The sequence below is a fragment of the Vipera berus genome (assembly GCF_964194415.1).
Source record: "Vipera berus genome assembly, chromosome: 5".
Classification (NCBI taxonomy): Eukaryota; Metazoa; Chordata; class Lepidosauria; order Squamata; family Viperidae; genus Vipera; species Vipera berus.
In genome coordinates, this window is record NC_138207.1 from 11,257,282 (window position 1) to 11,272,743 (window position 15,462).

General features: G+C 40.4%; 2 protein-coding genes across 5 annotated transcripts in view; one reads left to right on the forward strand and one right to left on the reverse strand.

The window, feature by feature from the left end:
* Positions 1-471: 471 nt before the first annotated feature.
* Positions 472-14,579, forward strand: DNAJC19 (DnaJ heat shock protein family (Hsp40) member C19). 3 transcript variants are annotated; one of them, XM_081328364.1, is made up of 8 exons: positions 472-600; positions 6,692-6,743; positions 8,406-8,479; positions 8,893-8,969; positions 10,229-10,299; positions 10,717-11,812; positions 12,680-13,640; positions 14,417-14,579. In XM_081328364.1, exons 1-6 carry the CDS (start codon positions 598-600, stop codon positions 10,785-10,787), a joined length of 348 nt encoding a protein of 115 aa, XP_081184490.1. In that variant the 5' UTR covers positions 472-597; the 3' UTR covers positions 10,788-11,812; positions 12,680-13,640; positions 14,417-14,579. The 3 variants fall into 3 exon arrangements, with proteins under 3 accessions (XP_081184490.1, XP_081184491.1, XP_081184492.1); XM_081328365.1 differs by having other exon boundaries at positions 13,543-13,640; XM_081328366.1 differs by lacking the exon at positions 12,680-13,640.
* Positions 13,702-15,462, reverse strand: part of FXR1 (FMR1 autosomal homolog 1) — a 45,620-nt gene continuing 43,859 nt past the window's right edge. For both annotated transcript variants that reach the window (XM_081328361.1, XM_081328362.1), the window contains one exon: positions 13,702-14,728. In XM_081328361.1, the coding sequence (XP_081184487.1) occupies positions 14,558-14,728 (171 nt within the window). In that variant the 3' untranslated portion in view covers positions 13,702-14,557. The remainder of the gene's footprint in view (positions 14,729-15,462) is intronic.

The window sequence follows — 15,462 nt, forward strand, 5'->3', positions numbered from 1 at the left end:
GTCCATGAGTCATAAAAGGGCCGAGTTTGAAGACCCCTGGCTTAGAACAGGGGTAGGCAACCTCGGCTCTTTTATGACTCATGGACTTCAACTCCCAAAATTCCTCAGTCAGCATAGCTGACATAGCATAGCTGACTGAGGAATTCTGGGAGTTGAAGTCCATGAGTCATAAAAGAGCCGAGGTTGCCTATCCCTGGCTTAGAACAAGTCCCATCATTGGGGTTCAGGGGTGTGTGTGTGAGGGAAGCGCGAGTTGAGGGAAACCTGGTGCAAATACTTGACAAAGCCTAAGAGCGAGCCGAGCTGTCGCTGCCGCTGCTGCTTCCGCTTCCACTTCCACCCGGGGCCAAGAGCCCCGCGCGCTCGTTCCTCTCTTCGAATTCCGCGCCTGGGTGGGCGGAGCCTGCCGGAGGGGCGGGGTCAGGAGGCGGAAGAGCGCGCGGGCGCTTTACGACAAGGCCCGCCCTCGGCTTTACGGCAGGGCGTCCGAGGGGAAGGCGCGAGGGCCGCTCAGCCTCTCCGAGGGGCGGGAGGGTCGCGGCTGGTTTTCCCGCCTTTTGCTTTTCTCCCCGAGCGCGTGAAAGGAGCGCGGCAGGCATGGTGAGTGCGTGGGAACGGTGGCTTGACCGTCCTCCTTCACCGGCGGCGGCGGTGGATGGGACGGCCTTCCCCTTCCTGGCGCTCTCCCGCTCTGGGAATCCCGGACGTGGTGGTGGTGGTGGTGGTGCCAGCCGGGGAATCCTGGGGGTTGTAGTCCCAGCACGCCTACACGGGCGCCGGATGCACAACAACGGAAACAAGCCACTTTGTCAAGAGAGGGTTTGCTTTGCCGGGGGTGGGTGGGTGGGTGGGTGGGAGGAAGGGAGGGTCTGGGAACCCTGACCTCCCCCCCCAATTGTCAATAGCCACCCTCCCCCTCCAACCCTTGTTTCAGCCTCCTTAGGCCAGGGGTCTTCAAACTTGGCCCTTTTGTGACTTGTGGACTTCAACTCCCAGAATTCCTCAGCCAGCCATGCTGGCTGAGGAATTCTGGGAGTTGAAGTCCACAAGTCACAAAAGGGCCAAGTTTGAAGACCCCTGCCTTAGGCTATCGCTGTGATGTTCTCCTTATAGCAGAACCTAAATGGAGCTTAAAAAAAGAGGAATTTGGTTGAGAATCATGGGGGGGGGAGAGAGGGGCTGCCCTCTCCCTGAGGATATGTTCAGAGCTGTTTAACTACTATTGCCCATGATTTTTTATTTTTATTACATTTATATCCCGCCCTTCTCCGAAGACTCAGGGCGGCTTACAAAGCTTAGCAGTAGCCTTCATTCTATGTATATGCCTGCTTATTAGGGCTTTCACACACACACACACCCAAGCGGCATTATTACAAAGTCAGCTTATTGCCCCCAACAATCTGGGTCCTCATTTTACCTACCTCGGAAGGATGGAAGGCTGAGTCAACCTTGAGCCTGGTGGGATGCGAACCTGCACTAATTGCAGGCAGCTGGTGTTACTTAAGGAGGCATTAGCCCACTGCTCCACCAAGGCTTTGCTTTTGAATATGGATTTTGAATATGGATGACTATCCTGGCCTGCTTGTTATCACTGATTCCTGACTCCATGAGGACAATGGTTAGGTTTTTATCCTGCCTTTTACTCTACACCGGGATAGGCAACCTTGGCTCTTTTATGACTCGTGGACTTCAACTCCCAGAATTCCTGAGCCAGCCGTGCTGGCTCAGGAATTCTGGGAGTTGAAGTCCACGAGTCATAAAAGAGCCAAGGTTGCCTACCCCTGCTCTACACATTGAACATACTTAATACTCTTTCCTCCTCCTATTTTCCCTACCATCACCACTAGCTGTGAAATGGGTCGGGCTGAGAGAGAGCAGTTGACTTAAAGTCACCCAGCTGGCTTTCATTGGCTAAGCCTTAGCCAGTGAAAGCCAGCTGGGTGACTGGGCCAATCATCAGGAGACTGTGAGTTCTAGTCTCACCTTAGCCGCTAAGGTGAGACTAGAACTCACAGTCTCCTGATGATTGGCCCAAAGTCATCCAGCTGGTTGTCAGAATCCTGACACTGGTTTTCATTAGGTAAGGTGACACTAGAACTCACAGTCTCCTGGTGATTGGCCCAAAGTCACCTAGCTGGCTTTCTTAGCTAAGGTGGGACTAGAATTCATGGTCGTCTCGTGATTGACCCAATGTTACCTAGCCAGCTTTCTTGCCTAAGGGAGATCTAAAGTTCATAAGTACCTGCAGGACCATTTATTTTCCGACTAAATCACCCATTCAGGCTGCCTGGAAAAAGCATTTGGATGCATTCCTTTTCTATGAAGTAAGGTATATAGAGTTGGGCATTGTTGGACCGTCTTCCCTTACACACAAGGTTTGTTCTGTCCATTCCAATGTTACAGAATGGAATAGATTAGTATTGCTCAGCCAGTATTATTACTAAATAATAAATACTGTGGCTAAAAAGCAATCACTGGTAGAACCTGAAGGGTAGAATTTATTAATTGCTAAAATTAAGCCATCTCCAACAGGTGGTAAATTAAACATCGCTATAGCCACCTTTAGTTATCTTGGCCATAGTATAAGAATGGCTTGTCATTGCATTTATTTATTTTAAAGTTTTTACTGTCCATCAAAAGCCTCGGGCAACTTAAAAGTTAAAGAAGAGAAGTTCAATATCCATCCACTACTTTTCCCTCAATCTCTTAAGGTTTCCACAGCAACTGCAGTTGTGTTAATCCAGGCATGTCAAACTCCCGGCCCGCAGGCCGGATGCGTCATGCTGAAACTGCGGCCACCCCATTGCTGGCAATGGGGAAAAAGTTGCGATATGCTGCACGACGTCACGTGACGTCACGGGTTTGACATGTCTGTGTTAATCAGTAACGTTCTATCTCACCTTCAGATGTATGCTTGGCGATACAAGGTTTTCTGTTGGCTTTATATAGACCACAATCTTAAAAGGGTTTTTCCCCTTGGATTTCTGCATATCCTTTAGGAATGTTTCTTTCAACTTCCCAGTCTATTTCATACCCTTGGTTTGTCTTGGGATGGACTTCAAAATAAGAATACCAAATCTGGGCCACAAAATCTGCTTGCTTCAGGGAGTAAAGAGTATTTTCTATATTTCTTTGCTGTTATTCAATCTGATGACTGTCTGAACTTTGTCTGAACTTTGTAGCCATAACTGAAGCACTAACCAGGTTAAGCCTTAACTAATTTTTCAGCAACTAGTCAAGGTCAGCTAGGTGCTGCCATCTGCTGGGCTATTAACTAAAACTTAGTTAATTCACAGTTACTGTGTCAAAAGGTTCTCAGTCATCCAGAAAAGAGTTGTCGAAGTTGTGTCATGGCAACTGGACTACTTGTTGGTTCAAAATATTTCATTTCTTATCCAAGTAGCTTCTTTAGTATGGACAAGTTGGTCAGGGGACCAAATATAACAAGATGGTGGGTTTGTTGTCACTGTGAGTTGTGGTGGTGGTGGGGGCACGAAGGGAGGCTCACCCAATCTCAATGTGTACATGGTTGTACTTTGACAATAAAGGTTCGTTCATTCATTTATGTCCTCCAAGGAGGTTTCATTTATCGTGTAGCCGGGATAGGCTCATTAGGTGAGTAGGCAGAGAGTCATTAGGGTAAAGGATTTAAGAGTTGAAACTACTCAACTACTCTCTGCCTACTTACCTAATGAACTTATCCAGATTAGGTAAGAAATGAAACCTCCCCCGAGGACATATATGAGATCCCCCTAACCAATTTGCTCAGACTGAAAAAGCAACTTGGATAAGCAGTGAAATGTTTCAAATCAATAAGAAGTTCAGTTGCCATGACTCAACTTCCAGATCATGGTTGCTGTGCGTAGGTGTGCAAGGTTTGGAAGATTGGTAGTGTGAGAACATATTAAAAGTGTATGTTGAAAATATACTACATAATGCTTTTGGTTTCCAATCCCAAGTTTAGTCCCTATGTCCTGTTTGTGAATACCTGGATATCACAGAGTTCTTGGAGAGTCTAGGCCAGGGGTAGGCAACCTTGGCTCTTTTATGACTCGCGGACTTCAACTCGCAGAATTCCTGAGCCAGCTGGCTCAGGAATTCTGGGAGTTGAAGTCCACGAGTCATAAAAGAGCCAAGGTTGCCTACCCCTGGTCTAGGCAAAGGTGGCATAATTTGAATTACTATAATGTGCTGCACATCTAAGTGATAGTTTTGAAAACTATTTTGAACCTCCCATACATAATGTATCCAATTTTCCTCTAGTTCAGGGGTCAGCAACCTGAAACAGTGAAAGAGCCACTCGGAACCGGTTCCCTCACAAAAGGAAAAACTGGGAGCCGCAAAAAATGTGTGCGCATACGCATACATGTGCACATGCGCAGAACAGGGTTTCACTGAAGTGTGGAGCCAAGGCGAGATATGCACCTACCCTGCATATTTGAATTGATTGGTTGAAATTTTTTAGTCCCACTTTTTTTTTTGGACTGCACATGGCAGAGGACTGGGAGCTGCAGGAGACGGCTGAAAGAGCCGCATGTGGCTCCGGAGCCGCGGGTTGCAGACCTGTGCTCTAGTTGTAGCTCAGATGATATTGTAACAGTGGTCACATCACATGTATCGGAGTGCTACTGTGATGCCAGGCAGAATTAAAAGTGCTGGCATTAATTTATAGCTTTAAATCTGTAATTCACTTCTTCTTCTTGTGCCACATCCATTATTGAATGTTGGCGATCCTGTTTTTATCAGCCACACGAAAAAGTGCTGTTGAGTTTTGTCCAAACCAGTCCCTTAGATTTTGAAGCCATATAATTCACTTGGACGCTCTATGGATTGTGCTTTATTCATCTTTGGAAGCGACACTTGCCAATACACTGTATAAAATCTATAAGGTTAGCAGGTGAGGGCACGCAGTCCATCATTCAAGATAAGATGGCTAGCACCATCTCTGGCAGCATTTTAAAAGGGCATTAAAATACATTTTTTTCTCTTTGTCTTCCATTTTTAAAATACTACATTGTTGCTGATAAATATTTGAACTTGCATTTTACTTAAAGTGATTGTTTTAAAATTATTTAAATGCCAGAGTTCTTTATAATTGAATACTGAATTTTACTATTTTATATTTCCAAATATTTTGGAGAAACTATGCTCTTGAAAAAGTGGGTAAAGTATATTAAACAAAATTCAGGTCTGTCATGTGCTAGATACAATAGAGCTGCAGTATTCTCAAGGTATTAGCCAAAATCTTTTAAGAGTAAAATTCAAGGCCCCAAACTGATTGCATTTGCACAGCTCCCAAAGTTATTCTGTTTTACCCTTACTGAAAAGAACTAGATGCTACATACATAAAATCTATTGAAATAATGGAACTTCATCCTACTAACTTTTAGATATAAATTATTTCCCATTTACGACCTTTGAGTAGCTGCAGGAAAGCCGTTGATAAAAAAACTACAGTGATATAATCTTAGCAATGTTGCTTATCATTTCTTATATATTTCAAATATAGGTTATTAACTCACATGAGTAATAAGCATTTCCCATGAGACTGCCTAAACATATAAATAACAACTACCAGTGGAACTTTTATGGCTTAAAATTAATAACCTTGATTGCTCGCTGGTATTATTTTGGAAAAGATAACATAAAATCATTTATATGTATACAGTGAAAGAACTGTGGAAAGTATGTTCTTAAGTCTGAGTTTCTTAATTCATGAATTATTGATAGCTGAAATTTAATGAGTATATTGTCAAATATCAGTGACGATAGGAATTCCTAGGAATTTTTTTTAAATGCTATTGTATCCAGTTGGAATAAAAATAATTCTTAAGATTTCTTAGAACTTTTAAGAGAGGAATTTCTTATACATATGCAGTTATTTTAATAAAGGTAAAGTTTCCCCCACACATGCGTGCTAGTCGTTTCCGACTCTAGGGGCTGGTGCTCATCTCCATTTCAAAGCCGAAGAGCCAGCATTTGTCCGAGGACGTCTCCGTGGTCATGTGACCGGCATGACTAGACGCCAAAGGCGCACGGAACGCTGTTACCTTCCCACCGTAGTGGTCCCTATTTTTCTACTTGCATTTTTACGTGCTTTCGAACTGCTAGGTTGGCAGAAGCTGGGACGAGTAACAGGCGCTCACTCTGCTACACGGCACTTGGGATTTGACCCGCCAAACTGCCGACCTTCAGATTGACAAGCTCAGCGTCCTAACCCACTGAGCAATTAAATTGATTGTCTGGCTCTCTGTTAAGTTTGCACCCGAGATTTGTTCCAAAGGGTTGGTAGAAGAGAGAAAGTAAAATCCCATTGGTGAAGTTATTCACTACAATACCTATATAAGTTAGGAAACTGGCATAATACAAGCTTCTGAATTATAGAATGTGTCAGTCAGAAACGAATGAGCGAATATGAAAATGTTTTGTGTCCTAGTTTTAAAAGAAAAGTATTCATGTTTCACTAGCCATATAAATCTAGGTTTCATGATTTCTTCCCTCTTCCTCCCCCTCCCCCCCCACACAGACCAACTGAAGACCTCTATAATGTATAAGCAATCACTTGTCTCATATGTTTGGTTACACTTTTATATATTCAGAAAATCTTTTTCATTGATGAGTGTCCAAGCATAATGTTCTGAAGTTAATATTTTTTTTCATTTTATGGTATTCCTTTTTTCCTTCCTTTTAGGCTGGTACTATGATTGTAGTTGGCCTGACAATAGCTGCTGCCAGTTATGCAGGTTGGTACTTGGAAAGCTTGCTTTATTTCAGTTTGTGCTAAATATCTATCCTATAATGGATAGTAGTAATACAGTATAGTGTTGGGAAGCACAGGCCTCTACAGGGGTAATTTGGATGGTTTAATAAACAAAGAGACAGTGGTTCGTGCAGATGGCTTCAGTGGCACTATTTCTTGCTGAATATTGCTAATTATGTGATACATTTAATTTCGTATCACATTTGTTATTGTGCTTTTAAGTGTAAAACAGATCTCATAAATGTAGGTTCACATATTGCAGAAAACACTGATTTGCTAACCATAGTTTATTGACTGGCTCAACATTTGTTAAGTATGGTTCACATAGCCCAGGGGTGTCAAACTGCCGGCCCGCGGGCCGGAGGCGTCACCACGAAACTGCGCCCACCCCATTGCCGGCAATGGGGAAAAAGCTCAGATACGTCGCGCGATGTCATGTGACGTCACGAGTTTGACATGCCTGACATAGCCCATACTACATTACAGCTTAATGTAATTTGTACATTGGCTCTGTATGACTTAATCTGTTTGAATTACATTTGTATTGTTGGACATAATTCTGCATAGGGCTTGCACATGGAAATTTGGACCAAAATGATTTTAAATATTGTTAACACCTTCACCAGGATGAGGAGTATCATCAACTAAATGCTCTAGTCTAGGGTATTACTTAAATGACAGCAATTTATCAACATGGCAATAAATTGTCGAGCTTCAAAAGAGAGGATGGATTGTCAGTTCATTACCTGCGCTTAATATCCTACATGAAAACACTCAGAATTTGTCATCACATCAGAGGAAGCTGATCCCCAGGTTATCGGACTTCCCAGTCTTGTGCGGTAAAGTCATATTTGGAATGCTGATAAAGTACCGCGAGATTTTTGCAAAATGACCATTATGAAGGGGACAGTCCATTTATAAAATGTCTACTATGAAAGCTATGGACAGTCACAAAACTTGATAAAACTAACAAGCATTAATGACATTCGTGAAACTTCACTCATCCCACTGACTTGTAGTCTTTTTCAAGACCATTTTTTAAACTGATGTTCCCTGACCCCACACACTTCCCTGGGTTAGGAGTTTCTCTTATGTCTATCGTAAATATGTTATCCTCTAATTACAATGCTGTCTTTGTATCAATAAATTAGTTAAAACATGATTTTCTGAAAGGAATACCATAGTTAAAGAGCATCTGCCTTGCTCTTTCGTTTCTGCTGCCCAAACCTAACACACAAATGATGCTTTAAGAGATGTGCTGTTTAGTGTCCTTGTGCTTAATTTAGATTTCTTATTGTTGACTTTGTGAAATTCTTAAAATAGATTGCCTTTTTAAAAATTGCTGTAGTTAAGTTCTAAATCCTTTAGAATAGAATTTGAAATGTGCCAAGCAGGGGGGGGGGAATAATTGAACATGGTGAATGCAGCCCTTCCTAGGATTTAGTAACCTGAGTGATGTGTGGGAGGAAAAATAAATTAAATCCTTTCAGTGGGATAGGAAGTACACACACTCTTCAGCCTATTGCAGTAGTAGAAAGCTTGTGTGGAAGCATTACATTTTGTCCTGGGATTGTCTAGTTGCGTCTACAAGTTCTGCAGATCTCACTCTAAATAGCTGAAGTGGAATCTTTCCTTTCCTTCCAAGGTCGCTGTGCGCTGCAAGCAGTGAAGCAAATGGAACCACAAGTAAAGCAAACTCTGCAATCTCTGCCAAAAACTGTGAGTTTGTTTTTTTCTCAGTATTCTTTTGCAGCAATATTATTTTCTTTGCTTACCATGGAGCATTAGACAGAAACAGTTCAGTACTTAGGATTACGAGATCCCAGATTTGCCCATTCTATGCCTTATGCTTATTGGTATGCAAATGAATTAAAAATATTTGCTGAGTTTTATAGAAATATTTTTGTCTCATGCTAGGAAAAAATGATTATTTAGTTGGTGTGATGAACTAAACCCAGTGGGAAGACATTAAAAGTAAGAAATTGTGTCACCTCTTCTACTTCTTGGCAATGCCGTATGTAATTGGACTATGTATTTTGTTCTATTTGCCACAATTAGGTGATGTGCATCTTTAATTTCTTATTTGTAGCATTGCATAATGCTTTTGTAATAATAATGTATTTTATTTTCAGGCCTTCAGTGGCTATTACAGAGGTGGATTCGAAAGCAAAATGAACAAGCGGGAAGCTGCCTTAATATTAGGAGTGAGGTAAAATTAAAATTAAAAATCACAGGAATATTTCCAGGAAAAACTGCACAAGAAAAGAATGGGAAACATGTTAGTTGGCATGATTTTTGTAGCTATGATTTGAACATAAAAAGTTTTTGGTAATCTTTTTGCATCATATAGGCCAGACATGTCAAACTCACATCACGTGACGTCGCGCAATGTATCGGGACAGTTTTGCCATTGCCGGTAATGGAGTGGGCGTGGCTTCCAGATGACGCATCTGGCCCACGGGCCGGGAGTTTGACACCCCTGATATAGGCTGTAACTCTGATCAGAACATAGCCAATTTTACATTAGTATTGTTAATGACAGGGTCTCCAAGATAGTGTTTGGAGTTAGGGTGGATGCCAAGTTTTCAGATCCCTCTAGAATAGCACTAGCAATAGCACTTAGACTTACATAGCACTTAAAGCTGTGATGGCACAGTGGTTAGAATGCAGTATTGCATGCTAACTGCTGACTGTCAGTAGTTTGTTCCTGACTGGCTCAAAGTTGACTCAACCGTCCATCCTTCTGAGGACTGGTAAAATGAGGACCCAGATGGTTGGGGGCAATATGCTGACTCTGTAAACTGCTTAGAGAGTGCTGTGAAGCACTATGAAGCGGTATATAAGTCTAAGTGTTATTGCTATATACTACTTCATAGTGTTTTACAGCACACACTAAGCGGTTTATAGTCAGCATATTGCCCCCAACCAGCTGGTCCTCATTTTACTGACCTCCGAAGGATGGAAGGCTGAATCAACCTTGAGCTGGTCAGGATCGAACTCCTAGCAGTGGGCAGTTAGCCTGCAATACTGCATTTTAACCATGGCTCCCTAAAAGTTTGAATGCTGTTTTCTCAGGCAAACAGATTTGTCATATTTGTAATTCACCCAGCCAGTTAGGCAAAGAAGTTCAATAACTGGGTGATGTAATGAAGGATCTATTTTTTTTACTATCCTAATAGGACAAACAATGGAGGAGGGGAGGAAATATTTCTATGTGTAATTGCAGAACAATCAGAATAAGCCATTTGTTTTTTTGCTATATTATCACAAAAAATAAGATTCTGTAGTTTGGAAATATCTCTTAAGGATACTGAAAATTTCAGAATATCCTTCCTCCTCCTAAGTCATTCTGTGAAATGAGGTAGTGAAGTGAAATAGGTGCAATAAACTGGTGTTTTTAATAATAATCTGTCTGATTTTTGAATATTTTTCCTAGTTATAAATTATCTAATTAAAAACAACTGTTAGTCCTACAGCTAACAAAGCAAAAATCAGAGAAGCTCACAGAAGAATCATGCTTTTGAATCATCCTGATAAAGGTAAATCAGAAGATGTTAATATGTTACATGGCTGTCTGTGGGGCTACATGGAAAAAAAATAAGAATTGAATTTAGGCATTTTCAGTTCTGTTTTCCTAATTTTGTTATTTGAAAGTTGTGCATGCACACAGGGAAAAACTAAAATTTTCTGATAAGCATGGCAAGATATTAAGCTGCCCTGAGTCTTCGGAGAAGGGCGGGATATAAATGGAATTAAAATAAATAAAATAAAAAATATTGTTCCATTACCATTTCTAATGTAAAGGTTTTTGTATGTGGACCATTTTATTATTGAAATGACTAAAATGTTTTATTATTTTGAATATTCAGTTCACTGATTACATATATTTCATTTACCAGAATAATGGCATAATTTCTATATTGTGAACATGACAACCATATTTTCCTCTTTACCAGGTGGGTCTCCTTATGTTGCAGCCAAAATTAATGAAGCTAAGGATTTACTGGAAAGTCAAGCTAAGAAATGAAAACACATCATTGATTTAACAATTAGAATATATTTTCAAAACAACCCAAAGAAAATTGACAAATGAAGCTGTCATACATGCCAAAAGGATATTGTTTTGATGTAGGGCATATCCTTCTCTGTGGTTATTTTCAGAAATTAATGTCAACCACAACTTCTGATGCAGTGCATGTTTGTACAGAACCAGTTAATCAGATAGTAATATCTGAAATTCAGAGTTATCGTTTTAGATTAAAAAATTAGCAGGATAAATGTGAACATGAAGATTCTGCTGAAAACACCTTTGAGGCTTAATAATATTTTGAAGTAATTTATTTCTCAGCTGAGAACAGCTGTATTATCATAGAATTATGGTACAGTATTCTTCAAAAGTGATTTTTTATTACCATGATTGCTGAGCAATAAAATTCTTACAGTATTTCTTTATATGACTGCATAAGCGTTGTTATAGAACAGTCGCTCTCATAAGCTGGGCTATACCTTCCTGCTGACCAAACAGCCATTCATGAATAAGAACCAAGCTGGTAGTCTCCAACTTTCTAATAGAGCTTTCAAAATAAAAAATTTCAATTCCTTCATACTAAGAAAAACTTTATTTCTGAATAATGGCTGCTGCCTTTGTGAATATTTGAAGAGGATAAACAAAAAGGGAAAGAACTAGGCTTGAAGCTGTCATGGATTTTAAGAATCCAAGTATTAAGTGTTGTGAATAATGTTGTCTCTTCTCTCTGTCTTAGATGTATACTAGAATTTTTCCCTCCCTTTAAATGAGGGAAAAAACGGTTCTGTTGAGCTTTTTGATTGATTTTGTGGCGTCTGAAATGCTGATCTTTGATTTAAGCCTTCTGTAGCTTACAAAACATGTTGCTCAACCTACTCTGGGAGCTGTATGCTTTTTTCAAACTTTTTTTTTATCTTGGAGGTTGCCTAATTTGTTACCCAGATCAACTCAAGTTGTGTGATCCAACATTGAATGTAATTAGAGCAGGAAGCTCTTTAGGACAGATCTTGGAATTCTACGTTTCAGTGAGTAGTTTGGGGATTTTTTTTATGCGGGACTCTAGTAGGGAAGGGTATGAAGTACTTGGAGATGGCAGGGTCATCTAGAGATGATTATATTATTAGATTCCACTTTTTAGGCAGAATTCAAGACACAGCATCAACAATCTTAAAATATAAATATAGGAAATTATAGATTTTTTCCCCCCAAGGGGATCTGGAGAAATTTAGGGAAACAGGGCCTCTGAGCAATTTTGTCGTCTTCTTGGTGCCATATTCCTGTAGTATGGCTATGGTATTTGCCTACCTGTTGAAATATAGGAAGTATCACGACAGAAAATGCGAACGAACTATCTCCAGTAGTTAAGAAGGGTGAAAGTAGACAGAATAGTTCTGTGAAAGAGCACTGAGAACAAGGGGAGAGATATGGCAAGCATTAGGAGAATGGGAGAATATTACACATAAGATCAAGCGATAAAACATTAAACCAGAGATCCCCAATCTTTCCAGCCTGGCGGCCTGGCACAGGAGGGGGGGGTTGAGTGGAAGGAGCATAGCTCCATTTAGGCAAACGGTGCGCTCGCCCTCCACTCACACAAATGGAGCTTCACATGCAAGGGGAGGGTGTTTGCACTCGTGGGTAAAGCTCCACTCGCGCGAGTGGTGCGCCTGAAGCTCCATTCACCTGAATGGAGCTTACTCTCGGCTCACGTCAGTGGAGCTTCACACACAAGCGCGCTTGTCTGCCGCTTGCGCAAGTGGAACTTCACATGCCCGCGCTTGCCCATTTCTCCCGTGGCCGTTTCGAACAAGCCGCGTCCCGGGGGTTGGGGACTCCTGGACTAAACTATATACTGAATCTGGACTTCTTATGTGTCATTCTTTACCCCACAGAAGACAATCCACTTCACGTGTGGAAGAGGTTTAACCACATCTTTACTTATAAAGGGATGGGGAGTAGTCTGATTCAGTGAAAATTTGATCAGATCTCTCCATCGAAGCAACTATTTTAATAGACTTGAAGCTGAGCTGAAGCTGATGAAGATTAGCTAAAATGACTTCTTTTTTTGCAGAGAATCTCCATAATTTTAAGATAGCAGAAATTTAATTAGGTGGCAGTAGGCAATTCAGAGTAGGCAGAGCTCAATGGATCACTAGCAGAGTTTATAGAAATATAATCATTTAAAAAAAAGTGTGTGAATCTTAAAAATCCACTGTTACAAGCATCATTCACAGCTATAGGGAATGCTAAGCAACAAGTATGACCTAAAACAGGAATGTCAAACTGCCAGTCCAGGGGCCAGATGCATCATAGCGAAACCGCGCCCACCCCATTGCCGGCAATGGCAAAAAAAGTCATGAAACGGCACGTCACATGATGTTGCGAGTTTGACACCCCTAACCTAAAAGCTAAGCTTTTATTAATCTACTGAGAGGCATGGTAAAAGAGGTTTTGTGACTTAGTTCTAATGAAAAAAGAAATTTAAAAATGCAAAATGCATTCTTTGTGCTACATCAGACTCGCTCTTGAGATAAAAAGCAGGGGGCTGGACTAGAAGACCTCCAAGGTCCCTCCCAGCTCAGCTTCTCTTCTCCTGTACTCTACTCTACTCTAAAATGATAAGTTATCTCATATCTAATTAGAATGCCAGGATTTTTAGGATCAAAAATTTAAATCGGAGAGAATCCAATTGGAAGTGGAATTTTATCATTTTTTTCCTAAATTGTCCTATTACTGCTTTCTATGCAATAACCAGCAAAAGGAAAGACTTAGATCTGCAACTAAAATGAGGAACAATGTCGCCAGCTGCACAAACCTTTCAGAAAATGACATTAATATACTTTTCATTCAAAGGTAATGCCTCCATGAGATCTTATTTCCAACCCTTGTATAACAAATTAATAACTAGCAAATGTTTAAGGATCAACCAATGGAAGATCAAGGTTTTATTTTTCTACCAGCATACAAAAACATATTGCACATCAAACAACCAAAAATAAAAATACTCTAAGGACTAACATATGTAGTTTATACAGAATAAACTTTCTGGAAATTGATCTTTTCAGTAGTTCTGGTTATCTTAATGGACATGACTAATTCAGAATTAAGTGTTTTAACTAAAGCTATTGTTTGATTTTTAAATACTGTACAGTTTAATAAATAAATCAAACAAAGCCTCAATGTAGAACAGTCACTGCCAATGTCACCCAATATCCCTGCAGATTGAGAATTTAATAAATGTATTCCAGTGGTCTGCAGTTTTCCCCACTACATACAGCATTTAAAAAACATGTATTAAAACAGACCAGTTTCCAGACTAAACTAATGGAGAAATTACAATTCAGTGCAAAATATTTTAGACTGCATTTTTTTTTCTAGTTTCCCTCAGGTGAAGAAGTGGTTGCATATTATTAAAAATGTAATAAAAGCAGCTAATGCTTTCATAAAGTAGGTTATGTTAGGGATCCCCCCCCCCACATCTGTCATATTTTGAAAACAAAATAACGTTTCCTATAGCCAGCAATTTGTTTTTATTTAAATGTTACATATACTATTCTCAAGGCACATCTGATGATATTTATAACACAGTAGGTGTCAAAGTATGTTCAACATTGGATATTTTTTTTCAGGATCCCTCCCTGTTGTTTTTCAAAATGGAGGAACTGAAAGTGCGGTGTCAAGACTCGCAATCCATATTCTATCTTTGGCAAGCTTATACAAGCACTATTGTAAAATGTAATGTAAAAGAACTGTAAACTAGGAACTCTTGTTTATGAAACACCATTCAACACAGCTTCTTCCTGTTTATTCCCATCTTCTTGTATAGTACTAGGCTTTTCCTCAGGACTATGCTGCTGCTTGGAAGATTCAGTCCCAGAAACCACTGCCGGGCCATTTACTGCTTTTTCAGAAAGGCCAACCTCTTCAATTACATCTTTCACCTTTGAAAGAAGGAAAAAAAAACAACTTGGGTGAACGAGAAAACTGTGAATCATTAAACCATAATTAATACCCCCCCCACACACACCCCAATTTCAGAGCACAGAAGGCATTCATTTTAGAGGGATGATTACATGAACGTTTTACACGTAATAGTGGATGTTATACTCAGTTATCTACAGTACCTATTGGATGTTATACCCAGTTATCTATACTGCCCACTTATTTAAATCACTCTTAAAATCCAGTTGAAAACACTGTCGAATGAACAAGGTAGGTAATTATTTCCAGACGCAAGTGGCATTCTTGCCTTAGGGCTGCCATTTTCAGAAAGCTGGAAAATGTGATCAGGGCAAGGTATTCTTAACAGAAGTTGTCTAAATTTGCTAATAAATTTCTAACAATTTTCCTATTTTTTTACATTGCCTTGCAAACTGGCAGACCTTTTTCAGAGTACCTACAGGTGGATGTGGTAATTTAATCCTGGAAGTAATTTCATAGATGGATATTATGTAAAGGTAAAGGTTTCCCCATCCAGTTGTGTCCAAAGATCTTTCCCTGGCCAGCCTGGCAAAAACATGGAACACTCTTGCCTTTTTTATTTATTTATTTTAATCCCATTTATATCCCGCCCTACTCCGAAGACTCAGGGCGGCTTACAATCTAAAGCACAATGTGCTTAGCAATAGCCTTCATTCTATGTATATGCCTGCTTATTAGGGCTTTCCCTCCCCCC

Bases quoted from the DNA above. Each gene is read 5' to 3' on its own strand.
- DNAJC19 (XM_081328364.1), top strand. The intron at 8,480-8,892 runs GTGAGTTTGTTT...TTTTATTTTCAG, and splicing joins TGCAATCTCTGCCAAAAACT to GCCTTCAGTGGCTATTACAG. The intron at 10,300-10,716 runs GTAAATCAGAAG...CCTCTTTACCAG, and splicing joins TTTGAATCATCCTGATAAAG to GTGGGTCTCCTTATGTTGCA.